Genomic DNA, 27,501 nt, shown 5'->3' with positions numbered 1-27,501 from the left:
ACACATTTGATTGGTTTTAAATAATGATACACTTCCCGACAGGACTGGCGGACGAGGGATTTGAGTTTCTAGACAAACGAACGTGCAACACATATTGATTATAACTGGCCTAGAAGTCGTGTAATGTGTCCCCAGCCTGAGGACCGGGCAGTACACTTTGATGCAAACATCCAGAGACTGTTGGGATTAAATGCTTTGACAATGGAAACTGTGGTTTTAAAGGTTTCTAAAATGTACCTTTAAAGACATGTAATCCTGGAGTACTGTGGCTATTGATAACAGATGTTTTACCGTATGGGATTCAACATGAAAGTCCACGGAAAGAGAAAACCAACGGACCCTTTTACACCGGTGTCTCTGTGAGGTGTGTGTGTGATGTTTTGTTGTTTTATCGTACCACGTTGAAAGGTGTGTTACTGTAGCGTGCTCACTTGTAAGAAGAAGCCATGCTTGCAAGCTTTAAGGATATTTAAGGGTCCGTGTCCACATGGCGTGTTCCAGTCGGCTCTGATTGGTTAGCTGGCCGGCTCTGTTGTGAGTGGTCAGCCGCTTAGAAATGTCCCGCCCCTTAGCCTATCACGTAAAATGTGCTGGAGTGCTAGCCAATAGCAGTACAAGTGTTCCAAGGTGATCCCTAGTGGAGGGAACACAGGGATTTTAGCCTTTGCAGACCATTTACATGCACATACACACACTACAGGAAAGGGAAACCCCCCAAAACCCTAATAGGGCCTCTTTAAAATAGGAGTTTCTAATGAAATGCTGGGAGGAGAACCTTCCTGCCAGAAAAAGACGCTACATGGACACGGGCCAAAGACTATCACTATAGGAATATTGTGTTTGGTGCATTTATTGCCTCTCTCTGTGCACGGATTTTATGCTAAAACCTGATAAAAGAGCGTCCTACCTGGGGGAGATGTCACAGCCCTGCTGCATGAAGGCGCCCAGGGAGAACCAGAGGGAGTTGAAGATGCCAAACTCATTGGGGGGCTGATCGCTTGGCGGACCGTCGGTGCCCTCCTCGGGCTCCTCGGTGTGCCATTCGTACGGGCTGAAGCGGCTGACCAGGAAGAGCACCACGCTAACGCCGATATAGGCGAACACGATGCACATCCAGATCTCGTAGGCCAACGGGTCCAGGAAGGAGAACACCCCCGGTTTTGATTTTTGGGGCTTCTTGATCATGATGGAAATACCCAACGACATGAAGGGCTTTGAGAAGTCGATCACCTCCTCCCGGACCAACGTGATTGTCAAAGGGGCCACAGCGATTTCCGCTTTCTGGGGAGGAAATTCAGAATCAGAAAACGCTTCATTGGTAGGAATTCTAAATCAGTACTGTGACAGGAAAGGAGGTTATTTGATGACTTTGGTTAATCTGCATGAAGAATGTTCCAAATCCCTCGTTGTAGTTCCACAATGTTTTCTAAGAAATCGAGAAATGTTTATTAGTATATCATTTGGATCTTTGGAGACACTACACATGAGATCAACTCTGAATCCTAAAGCATTACAGATAAACGAATGCAAACGATGGCTCATCTCTCTGAGCTACAATCAAACATCACTTAGTCAATGAACTGACACAGCGGAGGTTGAGAGCCAGAAAACAAAACGGCAACAATTACAGCTTTTTCTTTTTCTAAACGAGACGACTTAACATCCTCACGCCCAACATTAGCCACATTTAGCTTAGCAGTGGTGAAGTGAAGTCATGTGACCGTGCTGTAGTTCCTTTATAGCCCAACATTAGCCTCCTTTAGCTTAGCGGGGGTGACGTGAAGTCATGTGACCGTGCTGTAGTTCCTTTATAGCCCAACATTAGCCGCCTTTAGCTTAGCGGGGGTGACGTGAAGTCATGTGACCGTGCTGTAGTTCCTTTATAGCCCAACATTAGCCGCCTTTAGCTTAGCGGGGGTGACGTGAAGTCATGTGACCGTGCTGTAGTTCCTTTATAGCCCAACATTAGCCGCCTTTAGCTTAGCGGTGGTGACGTGAAGTCATGTGACCGTGCTGTAGTTCCTTTATAGCCCAACATAGCTTTCCTGCAATAATCCAAAAGCCAATGGAGAAATCCCATTGGCTTTTTTGTGCAGGGAAACAGGGAGCTGCTATCTTCAGGGTCAGCCTGCAAAAATGCGTCATCACTGCACCACTCTTTACATCTCGGAGTGATCAAGTTAGGAAAGAAAAGACATTGAAAAAGACTTTCTGTCTCTAATGCTGAGAGGCTTAGCTGAAACTCCGGGAGAATCAGCAGGGAGGATAAAATAATGTGTTGGAGAAAATATGCTTACAGCACAGGAAGGGAAAAATGGGATAGAGCCACCCCTGAGGTCTGCAGCTGTGCAAAAGTGCACAAACCAGATTATAGTTAGTGACTTAGCATCACTTGTGACCTTGTCCTCCCGGCTCTGGAGCAAAAGGGCTTAATATCAGCACGAATTTAGAGTTTCATAAAGACCATCTGACATTTATAGGGAGGCAGGACTGGAGAAAACAAGGGGAGTGGGGGTGGTGGGAGAAATGAAAGAGATTTGAGTTCTTTCATCTTCAGCAAAATGCACTAAGATGACAGCCTGGGGGTATTTAGTGCGTGCTAAAAATCATGGCAGGTTAAAAGAAGGAAGGGCTTTTGTGTGTGTTTGTTTTTTTGTAGCCAGGAAGAAATGAATAGACGGAATAAGAAAAGTCTCAGAGGGGAAAGTGCTGACAGCCTCCATGTTCTTCCCATGAACACTGTAGGACAAACTGCCCCACACACACACCTGGTGCGATACTGAAAACACACACTAGTGCACAGCATATATTCTCACACACACAAACACACACACACACACATACTGTACAGTATATAACGTGTAACTATTGTTGTGAGAGCCTTTCACTGGAGTTTAGGGTTGATTGATACGTGACAAGATATGGCTGTCTTCTAACCCTCTTCTACAGGAATGCGTTTGGTGCTGGTACTAGATTGTTTTGCAATGTGGAACCAACTCTAAAACCACTTTGCCTTTGCACCAGCCAGAGCCCTTCAGGAGCCACGTCACGCTGTTTATGTCGCAGAATTTCTCAGCAACGCCAGCGTAAATAACATCAGTAAAGGCGGACTGTTGCTAGTCGCTGCAGTGGGGAAAAAAACAGTTTGCAAACTGGTTTTGGCCGTGGAACCACTGGGAGCTCTTTGTTGCTGAAACGCTCTAAGCATCGCCTTTCTGACAGAGAAAGGAGCTTCATGCTCACAGGGGTTTTAGTATGGCTTTGCTGTCTCGATATGAGCACTTTAATGGCCATGTTGTATCGCATCGCAGGTATCCCAGCATGCTTTGTGCAGCTTCCTGTACACAACCAATTGGTAATGCTGTCTGCAGTCTCGTCACGTACAGTGGGAAGGCACCTTTATATTTCATAAATCATGTCTCCCGTTCACAGCGAAGCGTAAAGACAGGAGGTGTTTCGCTCACAGAGCTTGTTAGGGACACGATAACACAGCTGCACTTTTTATTCCCATGCTTTGGACCAACCTGGTTAGCCTTTTACACCAACAGTGCGCTGTACTGCTTGATCAACCCTGACACTTCCCGAGCAGCGTCTCGCCGCAGTCGACTCCACTGTGACTCACTGCAGAGCCACAGACGAGCCGGCCAGAACAGGACTAGAAAACGGAGGTCTGAAATGAATGGGGCTTTGGCTGCAAACTTCAACTGGATAAAGGGTTGACAACTTTTGTCCTATAGGTGGGCTTTTACTAATTGAACATGGTTTTAATTAGGTGACGGCACTATCGCAGGTTGTTGGGATGTTTTGAATGTCTAAAATTGCTCCTAAACGCACATTTTATTTGGCATGAAAACATGGTGAAAATGTGCAACAGAAGGAAGCCCCTATGTGTACAACTGTCCTACATGTCTGAGGTTTGGTGGGTGTATGTAACACATGGAGACGGCAATCTATTGGAGTGAGACTGTTAAACCAACAGGAAGTCGTGCCTTTGACTTTCGATGGTGCTGTATTTGAATCAAACTGAGTTTCTGATCCCACATTGTGATATCAACACATGGTTAAAACTACAATAAAGAGAAGGGGGCAGAGTATGTACAGAATAGCTAACACAAACAGAATAAATTGGATACCGATCCAGCTTTTGTCCTGCTGTAGCTCAAGGACACACACTCTCCTCTTTCCCTCACTTTGATGTCTTTTAAGGCCATAAAAATCCCAGCATATAAGCTTTTCGATCGCACTGCAGGGTCAGAAAGGAAACTTCACCGGTAAAAACAATCGAACGGTCACCATCGAGGTTCTTCTTTAACGAGCTCCAGACATCCGCATTTCTCCCTTACCTCCTTCGGCAGCTCTAATGCTCCACTAATTCCTGCTAGCTTTAAAGCCACCAGAGACCACACTGGCCTGTTTACAGTTTCATTTCAGACGGTTTTAATTATCCTCACGGTAAACAACACACCGGGGGCCAACTCTGCAGATCAAGGCATGCTGTTTGTGCAGAGACATCTGTGCAGAACTACCTTCTGTAAAGGCGGTATTCTGCAGTTCACCACAGGGGGTCAAATTGTAAAAACCAAAGCTCTTACCCCGTACACCAGCTCCCCGACCATCCCATTCCAGATCTTCGTCTCCGGGTCCCTGGCGCCGTACTTCCCGTCGGGAACGATGGAGATCTTGTACTTGATGCCAATGTGTTTGGCGATCTCCGAGGCCAGGTCCACGCAGTAACCCTCGTACTGGTCGTTCCCTTCGTACATCTCCCAGTTCTTCTTCAGCATCACGTAGGGCCCCTCCTACACAGGGGACCACAGCCGTCAGACGAAACAGACACACAAACACAGCAACACAACAGAGTGACAAACGGAGTACATTAACACCACCAGGGCCGAGTTAATGGTTCTCAGTGGAGGAGTTGACCACCAGGAGTGGTAGAGAGCAGAGTGTGTTTGTATGCCCTGGTGGAAGAAGTGCATGGATCCTTCACTTAAGTAAAAGTAGATACAAAAGTCTTAAAGTACTCCCTTACAAGTAAAAGTCCTGAATTGAAAGGTAACTTAAGTTGAAGTACAGAAGTATTATGAGCCTTGCCAAATGTAGTAGACATCCCACCATAGTTTGCACCAGTATGCAGTTTATGGTTTTCTTGCAGATGGTTTTTATCTCCTTGTCATTGTGCAATAACAAGCCTAACAGCAGCAGCTCGGCCAAACACTAATATAAGAAATGTAGGCGTTGAATGTTTTATAATGGAGAAAGTTTCCAGTTTGTTAAGCCTCAGGGATAAACACAAAGTACATGCGTTCTGTTCAGAATTATACCTTTTTGAAAAATACTCAAAGAAATCAGCAGTTTGGCATCATCACTGATTGATGTGCTGCAGTGATTTGGACTAAGGCTCATTTCCCACCAAAATCAAGTCCACATAATCAGAAACCAGGTGCTATGAGAGACTCCTTTGTGATGTGAGCTTTGTTTTCGGGAGCAAATGACAGAGCCAAAGCAGCCAAATTCATGAACAATGGAAACCAGAGAATTTGAAGCTTATTGAGATGCAACTTCACTTTGTACCTTGTGTCTTTTTGATATTTGCTTTCATAGTTGTTGATCTTTGTGCTGTTTACTTAAGCGTGACAGTTACGCATGTTTTACCTTATATTTTGTGCAGAAAATGAACAAGAATTTGACTTCTGGACCGTTAAATTATGCTAATTTTCAGGGTTGATATTCGTTTTTTGTGCCTCTTCTGTGACAGGAGAAACTCCCTCTGGAGGAAACACAGGGAATTAAGCCTCTGCAGACCATTTACATGCACTAAAACCTATACAACTGACTACAGGAAAGGGAAAACCAAAAAGCATTATAGGGCCCCTTTAAATAAACTCCCCACCTTTGCAACAAACCTAACTTTCCACTTCCATCTAAATCTACCAAAGTAAGAACATGCATAGTGCAGCTGTAAATGTAATGAATCTGAACTGAGATAATCCAAACTGCCGGGAGATCATTTAGAGTGCAGCAGAGACAGGGGATGCATGTATAATCGTAACGACAGCCTGACGCTGAATTTACGCAGACCGGAGCAGGAAGTGTTGAGTGGAGGCATGACACACTCAGACGGGAAGGAGAGGAGGAGGGAAGTATGACTCAGCAGAAACGAGGCAGACATAAAGCTGGAGGGAATGAGCTGCAGTCACACCCAGTGACTTAAAACAAGCCACATGTGTCTCCACTGCAGGTTATAGATCATTAGTTGCAAGAAGAATGATGGGAGTATAAACATTGCACTATGTTTATGTCTCCATCCAATACTTTCGTCATGCACTGCTACTTTAAAGAGTCCTCTCCTGCTGATGTTCAGGTGTATATCAGTATGTAGTGTCTCTACTTTAAAGAGTCCTCTCCTGCTGATGTTCAGGTGTATATCAGTATGTAGAGTCTCTACTTTAAAGAGTCCTCTCCTGCTGATGTTCAGGTGTATATCAGTATGTAGAGTCTCTACTTTAAAGAGTCCTCTCCTGCTGATGTTCAGGTGTATATCAGTATGTAGAGTCTCTACTTTAAAGAGTCCTCTCCTGCTGATGTTCAGGTGTATATCTGTATGTAGGGTCTCTACTTTAAAGAGTCCTCTCCTGCTGATGTTCAGGTGTATATCAGTATGTAGGGTCTCTACTTTAAAGAGTCCTCTCCTGCTGATGTTCAGGTGTGTATCAGTATGTAGTGTCTCTACTTTAAAGAGTCCTCTCCTACTGATGTTCAGGTGTATATCAGTATGTAGCGTCTCTACTTTAAAGAGTCCTCTCCTGCTGATGTTCAGGTGTATATCAGTATGTAGAGTCTCTACTTTAAAGAGTCCTCTCCTGCTGATGTTCAGGTGTATATCAGTATGTAGAGTCTCTACTTTAAAGAGTCCTCTCCTGCTGATGTTCAGGTGTATATCAGTATGTAGCGTCTCTACTTTAAAGAGTCCTCTCCTGCTGATGTTCAGGTGTATATCAGTATGTAGAGTCTCTACTTTAAAGAGTCCTCTCCTGCTGATGTTCAGGTGTATATCAGTATGTAGTGTCTCTACTTTAAAGAGTCCTCTCCTGCTGATGTTCAGGTGTATATCAGTAGGTAGTGTCTCTACTTTAAAGAGTCCTCTCCTGCTGATGTTCAGGTGTATATCAGTATGTAGAGTCTCTACTTTAAAGAGTCCTCTCCTGCTGATGTGCAGGTGTATATCAGTATGTAGAGTCTCTACTTTAAAGAGTCCTCTCCTGCTGATGTTCAGGTGTATATCAGTATGTAGAGTCTCTACTTTAAAGAGTCCTCTCCTGCTGATGTTCAGGTGTATATCAGTATGTAGTGTCTCTACTTTAAAGAGTCCTCTCCTGCTGATGTTCAGGTGTATATCAGTAGGTAGTGTCTCTACTTTAAAGAGTCCTCTCCTGCTGATGTTCAGGTGTATATCAGTATGTAGAGTCTCTACTTTAAAGAGTCCTCTCCTGCTGATGTGCAGGTGTATATCAGTATGTAGAGTCTCTACTTTAAAGAGTCCTCTCCTGCTGATGTTCAGGTGTATATCAGTATGTAGAGTCTCTACTTTAAAGAGTCCTCTCCTGCTGATGTTCAGGTGTATATCAGTATGTAGTGTCTCTACTTTAAAGAGTCCTCTCCTGCTGATGTTCAGGTGTATATCAGTATGTAGAGTCTCTACTTTAAAGAGTCCTCTCCTGCTGATGTTCAGGTGTATATCAGTATGTAGTGTCTCTACTTTAAAGAGTCCTCTCCTGCTGATGTTCAGGTGTATATCAGTATGTAGTGTCTCTACTTTAAAGAGTCCTCTCCTGCTGATGTTCAGGTGTATATCAGTATGTAGCGTCTCTACTTTAAAGAGTACAAATTGTACATGAAAGGCTAAGGGGTGGGACATCTCCAAGCTGTAGGCCAATCACAACAGAGCTTTCCGAACCTTAAAGCATGGAAACAGGACACAGTAGAGGCTCTAAATACTAACATCAACATGAACAGAAGCAGAACATGCCCTCTTTAAATCCTCAGCACATTTTAGTTGGATTACAAATCCTCCCACTTATTTTCCACCACCATCTTAGTCTGTAAATGTTAGAGAAAAACAAGCCCCTTGAACACTTGAATCAGGCCTAGCTGCACACTGCAGGTTATAGATCATTAGATGTAAAAGTAACCGCTGCACGCTTCTGTGTTCACGTCTCTAGACAAATTACCCTTGCCATGCACGGCAGCAGGTTGCATATTGAAGCAGGAGCAGTTTATTCCCGAGTTGTGTTTGCTTGACATTGCCGCGGGCCGGAGCGAGGTAAACCAGAGTCTCCTCGGTGCAGAGACAGAATGCTAATGCTCGTCTCGGCCCGTGGCAAAACCGAACGCTACTCTTCAACACAATGACGGCTCTGGTCTGCAGCGTTAGGACGAAAAAAAGACGTTCACTCTCTGAAATCTATGTGAAACAGACTGACGTATAAAGGAGTGGTATGAAGCAAATCATCGTGCAATAACTGCATGTTCGCAAAGCTCATTCTCTGCGTTTCCCTCGTGTTTAACCATAGTGTCAATCGTTCCCACACTGATTGCAAACTCTGACCATAAAACATACACTGTAACCCAATCAACATGTTTAAAGACACATGTTAAACCTCAGTGGAGGTCCTTGGGCAAAGATATAATTACAATTAGGTTAAGATGCCTTTGATTGGTATTTTAAAATCAATTAAAATGCTTAATGAACTCCAGGGGGAAAGGGTCAGCGTTAGGGTCGAGTAATAGTTGAACCATAATAGGATTAACTAAAGAAAGACTCTTACAAACTTAAGAAGTTAAAGTAAAATTGTGCAATGAAATGTGCAACTTTATTTATTTAATTGCCCAAAAAATAAGAAAATACAATTAAAGTCTTCAGGTTTGGAGCAGGACCATGTCTGAGAAATCACTACAAACCTGTACAAACAACGTCTGAAATCCAGTTAATGGAATCTTTATTTACACGGCTCCAACTCACAACAGACGCTATCTAAAACCATGACAGTTGTACTGACCAATGCCTAATATACAAGCTGATGTTCGCAGATGTTTTGGGATGTATATCAGAGCGGGAACATGTGATTTATGACGGCGGGGGGGTGGGGGGGGGGGCCAACAGCAGCAGCAGCAGCAGATAAAAAGATGTTGTCAGTGTTTCTGGCACGAGAAGAGAGGACTGACAGCCGCTCAATAATCCCAAACACACTGCTTCACTCACGGCCTAATGAGGCTAATTAAACATGCCATTAACGGCACACACACACACACACACACACACACACACACACACACACACACACACACACACACACACACACACAGGTCACAGGACCAACTTAACAGAGTGGTGCAGTGATGACGTATTTTTGAAGTGCGACCTGGATGTAAGCATCGCGAGGTTTCCCTCCAAAAAACATCAATGGAATTCTTCCAATTTGTATTCATTCATTCATTATTAGTTTATATATTATTTAAAATGTATTCATGTATTTGATTCTTAATGAATTATTTAAATGTGTATTTATTTATTGTTTCTGATTTCTTTTTCATGAGAGATAAATATATAAGTTTTGGTCATTTCTTAAAAGAGAGTTTAGTTGTTATGAATTATGATTAATGAAGTGTGTTATCAACTCTGAAGGAATTGCTCATTTGGCTTAATGATGGTTGATAGGATGATCGTTTTAGTCTCACTTCTGTACTTGATTGTTGTGTTGTGCTTATGTGTGTAAACTCTGAGTTGGAGGAAAGCTTTCACACTCGGATGATAAAGTGGTTTTATGATAAGGCTTGCTAACTGCTCCTATATAACTTCTCCTAAAACACGGAAAGGAGGATTGCTGCAATATACCACCGGGGCACTTCATTAAGCCTAAACAAACATGACTCTCACCAACACTAAAAGGCAGCCGTGACTGTAATGGAACTGTGATGCCATGCTGCTTAAAAGCGTGATGGATATGAACAGGGATGATTATGAGAGCATCAGTCTTTCTAAGCTGTTTTAATGCTAACAGGAAGTGTGTAATGGACTGTACGCTGGGGCAGGTAGTCAGAGAACGTGACAGATTTACAGCAGACAGGAAGTCTATTAGACTTAGCTAACCACCTCACTTAATTCCCCCTGGCTGCTGGAGGGCGCTTCCGCATTGCTGCAACATGTTGGTAGGCCTAAAGCCGGTTAACGTGTAATTTCTATGACTCTGCATAGCATCCCTAGCTTTATCAAACATTACGTGCCAAGGAAACTGATTATAAGCTTTTGAATCAACCTTTATTAGGTTACCAATATGTGATTAGAAGAGAATTTGAAGCGATGTCTGGAGCTGTGAGGAGCGGCTGGTGGGTTTATAAAATCACATCGACAATTCTGCACTACCATAAAGTGATAAATAATATTTCTCCATGTGTAGGTCACTAACTTTAGCTAACATTGGCTAGCTAGCTTCTTGGATAGGTTGCTAACGTATGCTAGCTAACTTGTTGAATAAATAGCACACTTAAGCTAGCTTGCAAATAAGGTAGCCAACATTTACTAGCCACTTTAATAGCTAACATAAGCTAGTGAACTAGTTAGACAGATAGCAAACGTTTGCTAGCTAAATAGCACACTGATCTGGTCTCTAGGTGAGCTTGTGTTGATTAATTTAAACACTGTAGGCCTGGTTCTACCTGCTGGCAGTGAGAGTTATTACAAACTGTCGTCATGAGCGTTAGCATGGAGTCAGAACGGCCGATAAGCTTCTGTATTTTGATACTTTGACATAGCAGAGTCAGCTACACCAAAAGTGTCCTCATATAAGACACACACCACTCTATTAACCAATGCAGTGTCAAAGTGATTCATCTCTCAATAGACAAAGAGCTTTGACAGCAACTACAGGCCGCTATAAGTCAGCGAACAGAGAGCTGTGATTGGCCTATGCCTCCTGTGTGCAGGGGCATTGGGATGATTGAGGAACATGGAAAATATGGGAACACACACACACACACACACACACACACACACACACACACACACACACACACACACACACACACACACACACACACACACACACACACACACACACACACACACACACAAACAGGTGTAGGGGGAGCTTGTTTAGTGAACTGTGCTGTTAGAGAGTCTCGATGGGTGTCCATCCGTGAGCGCCGTCCTTAAAAAGGACCATGTCTTTCTCCCCTCCATTTGCATTTGATTTTCCTCTCGAGCGGCTCCATTACGGCTCTGAGTGGCTCCATTTCTCGTTCACTTTCTCCATTAACATAGTTGCAGTGTGTCTCCTCTCGCCCAGTGTCTTTCATTTTGGCTCGGGCGGGGGGTGAGGGGTTGTTGTGTCCGTCACTGCCATTAAGGGGGCTTTTCAAATCCTGCTTGCGTCCAACTGGGGCTCAGTTTCTTAAAATGGGGTTCCTCATCAGGGGCTGAAAAGAGGGAGGATTGTTTCTGAGCTGTGACTCTCCATTTTCACCTCTTCCCTCCTGCAATCAGCTCAAAGATCTGCCTGTTTTCCTGCATGTCAGAGTCACTGCTACAGCCTGACATGCCATGCAAATACCATTAATTCCCTGTCATGTGTAAAGAAACGCTTTGATTCTGAAGCTGTGTTTTATGAGGTCTTTTATCCGTGCTATAGGGACTAAAAACTTCAGTAACGGCAGCTGTTTGACTGCTCAGCGAGATGTTTATGGTGCGATAAAAGAGAATGTAAGTGACGGTAGTTTATTCTTGTGAGGTAATAACAAGAAAAGCCCATTTCTTTAAGAGTCTCTTCACTGATTATGTTGTAACAAAGTAGGTTTAGTCCCTGAGGATGTGTCAGTCATAGCACTCACACAAGGGACTTCGGGGGGGAGGCGGAATCTGTCTGAACTTCATCAGTCCACAGTTTGCATTTTTCCTATAAAAGGATATAATCAATGTGATGTTCAAGGAGTTATGTGTGATAACCGAAACACAAATCCTGGAGCTGCTCTTGAATTTTGGTATGTCCGGGCTACTATCGGTGGATAATTGGAGGATTGCTCCCAGTTGAAGGCCGGTAACCCAAAAATATTTGACTGTTTAGATTTAAAATTGGTCGGATATACGATGAACTTTTCCCAGAATACAAACTCATTTCTCTACAGGCAGTATAAGTAAATCCAAACAGGAAACATGCCTTTAATCCCAGAGCAGTTTTGTTTTTATGCTGTGTTAAAAAACAAGAATGACCTAGGAACTCGAGTTTCTTTACAGGTTTAATAAAGGTGTAAAATACAGAGACTATTACGTGTGAAGTACCTCGTTAAAAACTGGGGTAATTAGGCAGGTGAATACCATAATATGTCAGGTTGTAAATAAAGATTTATGAAGAAGGATGTGTGATGAAAAGCCACTGAAATCCTGACTCTGCATTTCTCACAAATAAGATTTACGAGGTGTTGTTACACGGCTTAGTTGAACGCTCAATGCTGATTGGTCAATTTGGACGTTCCAGGGGTCTGCTATTGGTTTTCTTTATATATATATACTTTGTTCAGTTTGCCGGTCTCTTACCATGATAGTGGTCACTACAACAGTGCGGTTCTCGATGCCGGACGTGTCGTTAGGGAGCAGCGGAGAGTCCTGGATCAGAACCAGCTTGTCGGCATCGTTCCAGTAGCCGATCTGCAGGAAATCAAAGCGTTAGATCGTGTTTGTCCGTGTTTGTTCATGTGTGCATGCTAAGATATTGTTAAATGCTGCATGCACAACTTGCTTTGATGCAATCCCTAATGTATGAACAGGAAGTGGAGCTCTTGGCTTCACAGATTATGATGTAACAGCCAAACAACATGCAGGGAAAGCTCTACGCTGATATGTAATTTAAATATTGCCGAAGTGCAAAATGGTCTTGTATCTCACTTTCCTTTTTTGTATTATCCCTGTATGAACTCTTACCTGCTCTATTCTGTTTCACTCTTATTGCTGTTGCTTCTCTGACACCTGAATTATTTATTTCTCTACTGCAGAAGTGCAAAAGTTGTTATATTTCAAGAAAAAGACGTTTGTGAGGAAAAAGTATTTTCAGTGAGAAATGACTTCCAAACATCAGTCTTATATTTTCACTGCAATCAAAGTAAAAATGATTGGTTTAATTCTCTGATGAGTCTTTATCAATATTAATACTTCTTGGGAAAATATAACATTTATTTCCTTCTGATTTTTTAGCATGATTGAAGCAAAAATATCGCCTGATTTTTTTTTGGAAACTTGGAGAACATCCGGTAAAGCTTCCCCTGAAATGATCATAGTTTTTTAAATTGTATTGTTTTGTTCTGTGGTTTTGGGTAAGTTCTGTCTTCAGTGAAGGTCTTTGTATTGTATGGAAAAAACAAACGAATACTGCACATAAAAACCGTGGTCACAGCAGGAAGGTGGACTCAATATTATTCTTTCAAACTGCGGTTTCCAAATCCAAAAAAGCGCTTTCATGCTCTTGTTTTTCTAATTGCAAAGCATGCATTCATCAAGCTGTGATTCACCTTTAAAACAATAAGTCTTAACTTTGACTCGTTCCCATGTCCTCATGCAATGTTCCATTTTGAAGCTCAATGCTTCTTTTCTCCGAAAGCCATTTCATGTTTGCCTGACAGATCGGTAGTCTTGCAGGAATCCTTCAGGGTCAAACTGACCGACTGGAACTGACAGACATGATATGTCGTCGTCACAGCATTTGCATCCTCCATCTCTAGAGAGCAGCTACATGGCACTACAAAATCTGAATTTTAAGAAAGTGGTGCAGGGATGACGTATTTGTAGAGAAGTTAGTATCTCTCTGGTTCCCTCGACAAAAAGACAATGGGATTTTTCCATTGTCTTTTGGATTATGCTGAAAATATTCTCAACAATTATGATATTTAAAGGATAATCTCCACATATTAACACCTCTTCAAAATGTGGGAGTAAAAAAGCTAACGTAAGGCTGTAGAGGAACTACAGCACGGTCACATGACTTCACGTCACCACCGCTAAGCTAAAGGAGGCTAATGTTGGGCTATAAAGGAACTACAGCACGGTCACATGACTTCACGTCACCACCGCTAAGCTAAAGGAGGCTAATGTTGGGCTATAAAGGAACTACAGCACGGTCACATGACTTCACGTCACCACCGCTAAGCTAAAGGAGGCTAATGTTGGGCTATAGAGGAACTACAGCACGGTCACATGACTTCACGTCACCACCGCTAAGCTAAAGGAGGCTAATGTTGGGCTATAGAGGAACTACAGCACGGTCACATGACTTCACGTCACCACCGCTAAGCTAAAGGTGGCTAATGTTGGGCTATAAAGGAACTACAGCACGGTCACATGACTTCACGTCACTACCGCTAAGCTAAAGGAGGCTAATGTTGGGCTATAAAGGAACTACAGCACGGTCACATGACTTCACGTCACCACCGCTAAGCTAAAGGTGGCTAATGTTGGGCTATAAAGGAACTACAGCACGGTCGCATGACTTCACGTCACCACCGCTAAGCTAAAGGTGGCTAATGTTGGGCTATAAAAGAACTACAGCACGGTCACATGACTTCACGTCACCACTGCTAAGCTAAAGGAGGCTAATGTTGGTTGTCTTGACAATTTTAACCACAGACCTTATTCCAGGCTAACAATCAAAAACACATCGACTTCCAGACGAGCTAAGAGGAAGTGCTAAAATGCTGACTCTATTCCGAGTTTTAGGACTCATTCCTGCACCACTCTATTAACCAACACAGTGTCAAAGTGATTCATCTCTCAATAGACAAATAGCTTTGACAGCAACTACAGGCCTCTATAAGTCAGCGAACAGAGAGCTGTGATTGGCTTATGCCTCCTGTGTGCAGGGGCATTGGGATGATTGAGGAACATGGAAAATATGGGAACACACACACACACACACACACACACACTGTGTCCTGACAGGACCCTCGGTGTGCAAAGACAGGCCAAAGCAGCTCTTGATTGATGGTTCCTCCTGTCTGCTTCCTCCCTCCCTCCACCCCCCACCTTGATTGCTCTCTATTTCATTTCATCCTCTCGCCATCTCTCTCTCTCTCACTCTCTCTCTCTCTCTCCCATTTTCAGCTGAATTTCGCCGACAGACATCCATCCTGTCACACCAAGAGCTTTTTTTTTTTACATCCTACTTATGATAATGGAAAATGTCACAATATATATTCAGTCGTCGCAGCCTGCAGACTCTTCACGTGACAGCAAAAGGAATATATATTGCGTATGCTAAAATATACAGATGGGCACATATAAATCCATATCACAAATGTAGGCAGTGTGGTGTGGTACTTTACCCGTCGGGGTCCATTATTCTTCAGTTCAAACACGTCCATTGTGTAGTTGACCCTGCGGCCATAGTGGTCAAACTGGACATTACCTGTTAATCCCTGCAGCCGGACCTGAGGACAGCACAGGAATAACAAACACAGGGTGACGAGATGAACAGCATCCCACAGCAATCATTTTCCGCACAGAAAGGTTGACGGAATAACTGCAGCACAAAGGTAGAAAACATTCAGTGCAAGTAAACAGAGAACAGGAAACATTGATATGATCGATATTTAAAACTACAAAAAGGTCAAGTGTATTTCACAGCAACAGACAGAACTACAGTGATTCTGTATTGGGCAAAAACGCAGGTAAACTACACTCAATTTTGGGCTTGACGCATCCGATGTACACAGATAATCACGTGTTGCTCCATGCTCAAAAAACATGGGCAATCAAATGTTCCAGGACGAAATAATTGTGCCTTTAATGCATTATTGACAATGCAATTTAGGTGTATGGACCAGGCTGTAATAACTGCATCCTCAATCATAGATTTTCTTCTGGATTACGGTGTTAATTGTAGTAAAGTCAATTAGAGAAACATCTTGGTCGGGCTTAAAATATGTTGTTATGTAAATAAAGGAAGACGCTGTTGATAAAGAAATATAGATTTGATCTGTTGACCACAACATATTACTATATCGACTGGGTGGGACTCACTGGCAGAGTTTTAAATTGGTTTGAATTGGACTTAAAGGACAGGAAAAGCGGAGTTTCTATAAGTAACTACACATCTGAGTTGACCATTATGACATGTGGGGTTCCTCAAGGCTCCATCCTGGGGCCTCTTCTCTTGAACCTCTACATGTTGGCCCAGATAATGAAAAACAGCACGATAGGTTACCATAGCTATGCAGACGACACACAAATGTTCATAACCATTTCACCAGGGGGCGATGGTGCGGTTCAAACACTGAGTGTGTGCATTGAACACATCAATGACTGGATGTGTCAGAACCAGGTAATTGTTTTTGGAACAAAGGACTAGTGAATAAAAATCAGAGCTGAGCTTAAATCCGCCATGTTAAAAACAACGAAAAAAGCCAGAAGCCCAGGTGTAGTACAATTCCCCCTTACATCACCTTCATAATATACAGTATCTGGGCTTAAAGGACTTATTGTTGAGCTAAACAGACAGCATATAGTCAGTCTGTTGTTTTAGGGGTATTTAATTACGTGCTGCAAATATGTCTTGATAAAGCGCAAGGTGTAAGAGTCAATCTTTCCTTTCGTCTCTCTCTCTCTCACCTGTTTGAGGGTACGCTCCATATCGATGCCTTGGTTCCACGGGGCGGCGGGGTTAGCGAGACAGTCGCCAGCATTCCCCCGTCTGGAAATATCTACCTTCTGCCGGCGGAGGTTCCTGAACGCCTCGGCCATCACCATCACCCCGTCATAGGTCAGCGCTGACGTGTACTGCGAAATAAAGAAGAGAAAATAATCACAGAAGAACTGTAACAGGGGGAGGGGAGGGAGGGGAGGGGAGGGGACACACACACACACACACACACACACACACACACACACACACACACACACACTCACACGCTACACACACACACACACTACAGTCCAATTAAAAGTTGATTTAGCTGGACAGGCTCTGCAATACTTGCTGGTCAGATCTCCTTAAAGCTCTGCAGTGCATTGTGTTGCAGAGGAGCAGCAGTTTCACTCATTATTTTCTGGAAATGGAAAGGGGGGGGGAAAGGTAGCAAAAGGGAAGGGCCAACGCCCCACGTTCAATCTCCTCTAATTTATCTTTGACCTTGATTATTTGCATCTAGACGAGTCACTCTGCCTGTCACGAGACGTACAGTATTTCCCCCAGCTCACCTCCAGAGAGGCAGGAAGGTGGAGAAGAAAGGCAAGTGTTTTGTCCAGACCGAGAAGAAGTCTGGCATTAATTATCCCGGCTAGCAGGAGTTCATTAACTTTGCCTCCAGCTCAGGGTGGATCCTATTCATTAGCCCACTGCTCACTGTGACGTTAGGGCTCTCTGCAGCTCTCTATCCCCACACACACACACACACACACACACACACACACACACACACACACACACACTGGAGGTGCAGAATAAACTTATGTCAAGTCAGGACTGAATCTTCTCTGCTAATACAGACGTGAGGGATTATTCATTCATGGTTGTTTCTTTGATTGATTCTCTCCATGGACAGTAACAAAAGCCAGACTTACTGCTTTATTTAAAAACTAAACTACAAACGTGTGAATATACCAGGTTCAAATTCAAAACTCTTGATCTGAAAGGACTGTTATACGGGTAACACGGTTAGGTAACTCCTCAGAATACAAATAAAATGCATCTTCAATGATTTATGTTCTTGTGGATTGTTGTGCATGCTCCAATATGCGGTATATTACACATTCCTCCCAACTGTAATGTGCATTTACACTTTATTAGTTTATGTTATTGGCTCCTTTAAAACTGTAAGTTAACTTCAGCTGTCTAGCTAACTGGAGAACGTCAGCAATGTATTTCACGAGCTAACTAACGAAAATCACCCATCTAAGAAGCTGACACCAGCTTGCTATCAAAAGTAAGCTATCTACTTAACAAGCCAGCTGACCTTCGATTGAAATGTTATTAGTTATCTAGCTTACGTTAGCTATATGTAACAGGCTGGCGAGGTCATTTTGGCTATCCAGCTAGCTTTGGCCAAATTACTGGATCTCCTAATTTAAATGTGTATTATTTGATTTCATACGACGAAACCCGTGTCTTCTGTTCTGACCATTATTAAGACAACTGGCTGATTCCACAAAGCCAGACGCTTCTTAAGTCTCAAACATTGCTGTAAATTCCCAAATATGTGTTATTTGGATGAACTAATCACATATTGGTAATCTAAATGGTTTGTTTCCTGAATTTAAAAGTGCTATTATTTAATCATATTTCATTAAAAGGCTTAAAAGCCGTTTCTGTGGCAAGGGAAGGTTTAAGATGGCAATGCTTTGAGCTGTAACTGGAAGAAGCAACTTAACATAGGCAATATGGCTTCAGAGCAGGTGAAGCATAAGGTGAATAGAAACATCATTTCTGGAGACCACAGGTGGGAACAGTTTAGTTTATCAGCGTGTTGTTCCCGTGCTGCACAGGAATCTCTCATTAGCTCACTACCTGCTGACTCCTCTTACTTTTAAACAGCAGGTATCGCATTTGTCTTCACAAAGTGAGTAAAAGCTGCCGGGGGACGGCCCAAACTCACCACTGCTGTTAATATATCAGGAGAAAGAAGCCGGGACTCAGGCTGTGGACAAACTTAATGGGGGAGGCGAGTAATTTAGTCTGAGTGGATTTCCAGGAGAGAGAGAGAGAGCAATTTATCAGGCAGTGGAGTGGGAATACACACACACACACACACACACACACACACACACACACACACACACACACACACACACACACACACACACACACACACACACACACACACACACACACACACATAACGTCATGTGATATCGCCCTGTGGTGTACACTTTTAATTTGAGCCACCCCAATCCATCACACACACACACACACACACACACTACACACTGCCTGACTCACAGCGTTTCCACTCCGCTGCATCTGGATTCTAAAATAGAAGTCTTAGTTGGCCACAGATTTGCTCGGGGGCGAAGGAGGTTTTTCTGACCACCATGGCGTGATGCCTTCTTGCCCTAGTGCCATTTTCAATCCGTGTGCAAGAGAACAATGTGGGTCAATCTGTCACATCTCTGCGTGTGACGGCAGGAGACGAGGCGGACAGATCGCTGCTGTGTGCACATGTTTTATCACAGTTTGCTTTTTATTATTTTTTGCATTAAGTCAGTTTGTAATGCGTTTCTGTATCAGCGGGCTGTGTGCTCACCTTGCACCTTATATTCATCTTATCTGACACTGTTCGTTTCTGGTGTTATCTTTCTTTGCTGCATCCGCTGTTTTCTCGCTGTTGCAACAAATCCAGTCACCTCAGAAGAATCATTAAAGCCCAGCTGATACAAAAAGCACATAATACACATGACGATGCACTATTCTTTAAATGCATACGGTAGGTTTTTGCACTGTAACATCTCCTGATCTTGCCAAGACTTACCATCTTATATCAAGCCATAACTAAATTCGACTTGAACATAATGTGCCATGTGAGAGCTGCTTGTTTGAAGAGGCCCTGTGCTTCTATCCTTTTCTTTACATCAACCTAGACCTAATTCCTGTGTTTGTGCACCACACTAAAACAAGTTCATGGTGTTTTTTTTAACACAGTCATTTGTCCTATTCATAAAAATGTATGTATATTGTTGAACTGTGTATTGGTTTACGATAGTTTTTTACAAAATGTTCTATATTAATTCCTGTGTTTGTGCACCACTATACACTCCAAGGTCAATGCATCCCTGTATTTAAAATAAGATCACATTCATTTGTCATGTTCTTAATAAACTTACCTCTTTTAACTGCATATTTCCTCTTAGATTTGTATTTTATTTTGAATTAATAATTGTATTATTATTTATTTTCTAATTATTTTATTATATATTCATTATGTTTTATTTTTAAATAGTTTACAGTATTTTGTATTTCTTTACCCCTTGTATCAGCACTATTTCTCATTCTGATTAAAGGCCCCCCCCCCCCAAAAAAAAACACCGACCTCTGAACTGACCTTGCACATCACCCTTAGACATACCTTTGGGGGTGCGTCGGAGCCGGGGTACTCCCTCTGGTCGAGCTTATTCCAGCGCTGCATCAGCTTTATGACCATGGGGTTACTGAAGTCCACCAGCTGGAAGCCCGTCACGTTAGCTCCCCCGTGCATGAAGCGCTCCAGGTTAATGTCCTTAAAACCCTGCGGAGGAAACGAGAGAGAGGCTGAATCAAGGGACAGAAAAACCGAAGAAATAAAGGGATTCTTCAGTTCCGGGACACGGTGACATCACCACGGAACACTCGCGCTCCTATTGGCTAGCGCTCCAACGCGGGACATGTCTGAACATCACATGGGTGAAATATATCATTGTTTTTTGTATTATTATCATCAATTTAAATCAATGTATTGGTGTTTCTATTATTATTATTAAATATATAATTATTATATCTTATTAATGATTATTTTATGAATTTATTGAACTATTATTCTTTTTATTCCCAAAATATGCTGCAGCTATCTTGCATATACAGCATTACAGTCTTTACACAGTTGGACAATAAACACACAAAAAGCACCGCAAGGTCTAGCAGTGTGCAAATGTGGGAAATGAAGAGGGAAGAGAGAGAAATAAAGTTACAGAAAAACCCAAAACTATATATTCCTCACCAGGTTGGCCATGATGTAATGGTAGCCTTTGACATGTTTCCCCACGCTGACGATCTGCGGGGAAGCGAAGCACAACTCAGCGTTAATCTGACTGGATTACAACAGAGCACACGTTAATTACAGTAAATGATGCGTGTGACAGGCGTGTGTGTGTGTGTGTGTGTGTGTGTGTGTGTGTGTGTGTGTTGACAGTGGCACCATCGAGGTTTAATCCATGGTAGATCGTACGTCTAAACAAATGAACAGGCAGGCATGTCACAGAGGAAGTAAACACTTCACGGTTTCAGAGACATGACAATGCTTCCCAACACTCACACACACACACACACACACACACACACACACACACACACACACACACACACACACACACACACACACACACACACACACACACACACACACACACAGAGCTGCATCTCGCTGATAAAAACTGATTTTGAAAGCTGACATCTGCTGGAAAATCCTACAGGACATCCGGTTAATGCGGCCGTGAATTAAGATGAACTCACAGCTGCGATAACTCAAACACACTTCCCTTACAGTACATCAATGTGTATCACAATTAGCATACAATGACAGACTACTGACAGGTTCAAAAGTCTATAGAGTGGTGCAGGAATGAGTCCTAAAACCCTAATATGAGTCAGCATTTTAGCCCTTCCTGTCCCCTCGTCTCAAAGTCAATGTTTTTCTGAATGTGTTTTTGCCAGGAACAAGGTCTCAAAGTGTTGAATGATTTATCCAGAAGGTCATTCTGTGCATAAGTGATGATAATTAGGGGATGTATTAATTCCAGTGATCTTTTATAAAGCAGAACAAGACGTTTATATTTAACCTTCTGCTGAAGCCGTATGGTAATGATGACATTCAATGTAAAACTGGAAATGCTACAGATCTGACTTCAGGTACGAGACCTTCAACATTAACATCGCTAATATATTTGGGGACATTTTGTGCTTTTACAGCTCTTGGACTTTCAGTTTAAGGTCCATTGTGTTTAGGTTAAGGTGGATTAATTGGCAGAAATGAGAATATAATATATTCATTTTATTAGTGAATAATTACAGGAAGTGCGGAATCGGATGTGAGTCATGCCTGAAAATGAAGTCTGACATCTAAGTAAAAAAATACCAAGAATGGGAAAGACTTGGCTTAAACTGGTTCAGAAATACAATGTATGACAACGACATCCTGACACATGGTCAAAGAAGATGTGAAAAGTACAGTTTTTATGATTCAAATGGATGGAAATGTCTCCAGGGTTTGAAGTGAGTTGGAATCATATGCAACCAAACATCGATTTGAAGGCAGAAAAGTTTCCCGTTGTACCTTAGAGTTTAGTACAATCACTCTGCAGCTTTGGTACAGTATGTACAACTTCCACATTACCCGGCAGCAGATTACCTTCCCGTCTGTAAATGAAACAGGTTTGCTTTCACAGATCTCGTGCTCTGACGTTCAAAGTAACATCTGGTTGTTCGTAAGCCTCGGTACGTTCTGACCGGCTGTAAATAAGCAGCTAATGAGGCCCGATTACGTATTCATCCCTCGTCCTGCAGCAGGAGGAGCTGCAGATATAACAACTGGATGATACGGGATGAAATATTTGCAGGGTGGGGAGGGTTACATGTAGTCTGTTACAGTTACCGTAAAGGAAAACCAGCCTTTCACAAAGCAGATTCAGGCAGTAGGTGTATAGATTCACTCAGAATTTGGAAAAGCAGTCCCAATTATTTAAAAAAAACGGGAGATCTTTGAAAAAAGTCAGATATTTAAAAAGAATTGAAATTGGGAAAAATATTTGAGAACATTTTTAGATTTTTTAGAACATTTCTCGTTAGTTTGAACAAAGTCAGAAATGTGAAAACAATTGTCGAAAATTAGGAAAACGTTGACATTTTGAAAACAAATCAGAATCTGTAAAAAGGATGAAGATCTCATAAAGCAGATTGAGGCAGTAATCTCCAACTCGGGGGAGGATAAGGGGGCTACATATTGGGAACATTGGGATTTTTTAAAACATCTGAATGTCTTGACCTGGTTTCCTGTTTTATGTTTCAATGCATTTTCTCTTTGTGTCTTGTCCTGTCTTACTTCCTGTGCCTGATTGTCTCCTGTGTTTCACCTCCACCCCCCGCTGTGTCTTGTGTGTATTTAGTCTCGTCTTCCCTACTGTTCCCGATCGGTTCGTCCTGGCTTTTTTCCCCAGGATTCTACCTCTTGTTCCCCAGTTTGTACATAAGACTATTGGACATCTTATTTTTGACGTTTCTTGGGTCCGCCTTCCTGCCTAACCCTGACACTGACCTGTTTCAGTATGAACTGAAGCTCTGATTTAATTTGACTAATAATGCTGTATTGTCCCACAGTCCTCACCTGAAGAAATATATAAAAAGAATATTCTGGAGCAGAGAGGGGTACGAAGACTCCTACACACACATCTGTCAAGAAGTAAATAACAGTGACAGATGTGAGCGAGGAGATTTGCTGAATAATTGAACATTTACAGAGACACCAGTCGCCCCAGGGAAACAGGAGGATGAGGAGGAGGAGGAGGAGGAGGATGAAGACACATCATATTCTGAGTGTGGTTATGCCAAAAGACTCCACCGGAGATCAGAACAGACTGTTTACTGGATCAACACTTTATAATTAGCAAAACATGCAAAATAAACCACAGACAGACAGACTGTTCAGCAGGGCTGCGTCATTTGGAAAAAACTACTAACGGCGATTATTTGGATATAATTATGGAGAGTATGATAATTTCTGCATTTTTATTCCCACTCAAAAATACATGTATTTAATAATCTGATCATCTTTAAAAGACTAGGCTCCCTGTTATATCTGCAGATGTTTAAATAACACTGATGGATAGAACAGCTTTGACCTCAATTTCTACCAAGAAATAATTACTTTTGCTCGTCTAAAGTAAAATCACATCGCTGGTACACCCCGATCCTGCAGATCCACCCCGATCCTGCAGATCCACCCCGATCCTGCAGATCCACCCCGATCCTGCAGATCCACTCTCTACACCATCAGGAGGATACGTCCCCTGCTGTCCCAGGAGGCCACCCAGGTCCTGGTCCAGGCTCTGGTCCTCTCACGCCTCGACTACTGCTACTCCCTCCTGGCTGGTCTACCTGTAAACCCCATCTGACCTCTACAGCTAATTCAGAAAGCTGCTGCCCGGCAGGTCTTCTACCTCCCTATGTTCTCCCCCACTACACCTCTCCTCGCTCCCTTCACTGGCTGACAAAATCTGCTTCAAGACACTGATACTGGTCTACCATGCTGTAAAGGGATCTGGTCCATCCAACATCATGGTCAAACCATACACTCCAGCACGTGCACTTCATTAAACCTCTTAATAACGCTGGAGGATGAAATCTGAATCTGGGTGCAGTGGTAGCATCACCTGTTCCAGCATGTTCTGCAGCCTCTCGGCCTCCAGGTCGATGACGAACTTCTTCTCCTGCCTCCGGTCCAGATCCTCCAGCAGCCGGCGGTAACTCGCGTCGTTGAAGTTTTCCACGCAGATGGCGCTGACCTGCCAGTTGTTTTGCCCCGCCTTCTCCATGATAGACTGCAGGATGGCGTATCCTGATGCAGGAACACAGGAGAAGAGGGGGAGATAAATACAGGGAGCAGTATCTCTCTGTATTAACTAGATCATGCAAATATTTATCCATCAATAGGTGGTGCAGGAGAGAGTCCTAAAACCTGGAAATGATTCAGCCTTTAAGCACTTACTGTCCCCTGGTCTGGAAGTCAATGGTTTCCTGAATTTGTTTTTGGTTATTAATCAGATATAAGGTCTGTGGTTAACATAAACTGAAGCGATTTTCGTTCTAGGACATAAAATAGTCAGTAAATACCGCACTGGTGGATTTAAAAATGGAGATTGCTAAGAAGTGTCTGAATGAGACGACTAAACATCATCACGCCCAACATTAGCCTCCTTTAGCTTAGCGCTGGTAGCGTGAAGTCATGTGACCGTGCTGTAGTTCCTTTATAGCCCAATGTTAGCCGCCTTTAGCTTAGCGCTGGTGAGGTGAAGTCGGTATTTATAATGTAAAAGAACATTTTCATAAAGGCTAAAACAAAAACTGGATCGATTTGCAAACTGGCTTCAATTTACACAGAATCCTTGGCAAGAGGAACCGTTTCCACTCTAAGAGAAGCCTCGCTGAGACCCTCTGAATATAAATATATTTCTCCAACCAGGCCCTGGCTTTTGGTCCAGTCGGGGAAACAAGCACTCGACTCTTTGGGGTGGGGTTCTCGCTGTCATGTTTGTGTGTGAAGCCGAGGAGGAGGAGAGGGAGAGCTGTGAGGGCGGCTGATCAGCAGGAACAGATGTCCCTTTTAAACGTTCCCTCCTGGAAGCCATCACAACCTGGCAACCCGGCTCCCTTTGCTCCCAATTACAGGATTAACCTGCACTCTGGCATCACGGCTCCCTCTCCCGCCTCCCCGCTCCCTCCCTCGCCACCTTGCTCCCCATTAGAGGGAGGACTGTGCCAGGAGACACACACACACTTACACACATTCAGTGGTCAAGGAGGATTTTTTTAAAGTAAACGTATAGCACTTTATTTTAAACATGATGGTAAAAGTTAAAGTCCTGCATTTTAAGTCTTAATTAAGTAAAAAGTCTTAGCATCCAAAGTATACTTTACGGTCCATTTCATTGTTCATCAAGCTGGTAAAGGTGGAGCGAAGTCTAATTGGCTTATAATTAACCTACTACTCCTTTAAAAACAGCCTTGTCTCCTCTTCTCTCCTTCCCCTCCCCCCTCTTGTTCCCTTCCTCCTCCTTTCCTCCTCCTTACCACAGACTGATATATCGTCCTCCCATCTCCCCTCCTTCCTCCAATTAGTTTCCTTTCCTTCCTTCTTGTTTCACCTCCTCTCCATTCCTCTTTTGCCTCCACAACAGCCTTGTTTCCTTCCTCCTTGTTTCCCCTTCTCCTCCCTGTCCTATCTTTCTTTCTTGTCTCCTCTTCTCTCCTTTTCTTCCCTTCTCTCCTCTTTTGTTTCCTGCCTACTCCTTTCCGCCTCCTTACTACTGACTCATGTATCCTCCTCTCTTCTCCTTCCTCCTCTTAGTTTCCTTTCCTTCCTCCTTGTTTCCCCTCCACTAAGTTCCTCCCCCTTTCTTCTCCTGTTCTTTCTTTCATCCTTGTTTCATTTTTTCCTCCCTACTCCTGCCTCTCTTTTCATTTACCCTCGTCCCTCCTTGTTTCCTCTCCTCTATTATTTTCCATGCTCTTGCTTCCTTGAGTAATTTCATTCTCCCATGTTTCCTTCTGTGTTCCTCATTTCCTGGAGTCTATGTTATTATGTTTCTATCACCTCTTATGTACTGTCTCCCTGTGTGTGTGTGTGTGTGTGTGTGTGTGTGTGTGTGTGTGTGTGTGTGTGTGTGTGTGTGTGTGTGTGTGTGTGTGTGTGTGTGTGTGTGTGTGTGTGTGTGTGTGTGTTAGCAGTACTAGTAGTGGAAGCTACAGAGCTCCTCCTCTCTGCAGAGCTTCGGCCTCTCATTGACGGAGCTCAGCCATGCGTATCTCGTTTTACATTTCAGTCAATACTGGATGAAGCCTGTGTGTGAAAAATAAACCTCGGGCCAAAGTGCTGCAGCCTGCGCCCAAAAGCCTTCTGAAAAAGCTCTTGCATGTACATATAAAGGACAATAACAAATGCAAGAACACACACACAAATCAAAATCCTTTTAAAAGTCTGCCTCTTCAAAACATCATAGATAGAGTGCAGTGCAAAAACTGCTCAAGAAATCCAAAATAGAGCTCTTATTTTGGACGAATCTACTCTAGCTATATCTAAATCAACGGGGGCTGTCTTTGCTTTTCCTGCAACATCATAGGATAAAGGCCTTGCAGTGTTTTCCAGTGTTACATTTCTTTGATTTAAACTGAAAGCTTGCCGGTAATCGACACTAAAATAATGAAATGTAGGATTCAAGCATCAATGAATAAGAGAAGCCTTTAGTGACAGATGAATGAAGAGGATTATCGTCAATAAAGGGATGTTTCTGAATATTTAGCATGATTTGAATCCACAGGAAATCTGCCTTCCAACACTACTGTGGGAGCTTTGGAGAAAGGTCAAATGAATAGTTATTAAGAAATAATCTAAAGAAAAGACCTTTTTTATACATGCAGCAACTCAAGGTCATCTGCTCATTTCTGTGGTTTAATCTCTTGCGTTGTATCCCAGTCAAAGCCAGTGCTCCCAGTGTCAGGAGGATTTCAGCACCATGGACAGAGACCTTCATTACACGAATACATGGAGGAGGAAAGAAGCTATAATCGGTAGTGAGTTCTATAGAGTTTAGTGCATGTCAATGTTCTGCAAGGGCTGAAATCCCTGAGTTGCCTCCATCGATTTGTTTGTTTACTTCCAGAACATAGTGACATCACTCATTGTACGTGATAGGCTAAGGGGCGGGACATCTCTAAGCGCTCGATCGATCACAACAGAGCTGTTTCAGACAGAGGGTGAAAAGAGGTGCTGCAGCTCAGGCAGTGTCAGAGCTTTCTGAACATTAAAGCATGGAGACATTACAGAGGCACTAAATACTGATTACAGCTGAACATTTGTATAAACTTGAGACTAAACTCCTCAAATCCTCTTGCAGGGCAGCGTGACGCTAACCTTTGTTGTGTTCCTGCAGAACATTGGATCAGATACGCAGGGTCTGTTGAGAGGAGTTGAGAGGCTTTTTACCCAGTGAAGCGTGCGAGCGGAGAT

The 27,501-nt window shown here is 43.0% G+C and overlaps 1 protein-coding gene across 2 annotated transcripts in view; it reads right to left on the bottom strand.

Moving 5' to 3' along the window:
• gria4b (glutamate receptor, ionotropic, AMPA 4b) overlaps positions 1–27,501 on the bottom strand; it is a 100,765-nt gene that overhangs the window by 24,610 nt on the left and 48,654 nt on the right. For both annotated transcript variants that reach the window (XM_063894687.1, XM_063894688.1), the window contains exons 4-11: positions 24,149–24,333; positions 20,725–20,778; positions 20,098–20,256; positions 16,649–16,816; positions 15,364–15,468; positions 12,590–12,700; positions 4,593–4,799; positions 908–1,281 (exon numbers count right to left, since the gene is read on the bottom strand). In XM_063894687.1, the coding sequence (XP_063750757.1) occupies positions 908–1,281; positions 4,593–4,799; positions 12,590–12,700; positions 15,364–15,468; positions 16,649–16,816; positions 20,098–20,256; positions 20,725–20,778; positions 24,149–24,333 (1,363 nt within the window). The remainder of the gene's footprint in view (positions 1–907; positions 1,282–4,592; positions 4,800–12,589; positions 12,701–15,363; positions 15,469–16,648; positions 16,817–20,097; positions 20,257–20,724; positions 20,779–24,148; positions 24,334–27,501) is intronic.

Source organism: Eleginops maclovinus, chromosome 11 (assembly GCF_036324505.1).
Source record: "Eleginops maclovinus isolate JMC-PN-2008 ecotype Puerto Natales chromosome 11, JC_Emac_rtc_rv5, whole genome shotgun sequence".
In the NCBI taxonomy this organism is placed as follows: domain Eukaryota; kingdom Metazoa; phylum Chordata; class Actinopteri; order Perciformes; family Eleginopidae; genus Eleginops; species Eleginops maclovinus.
The sequence above is the reverse complement of the archived record's forward strand: the minus strand, read 5'-3'. Positions and strand labels throughout refer to the sequence as shown.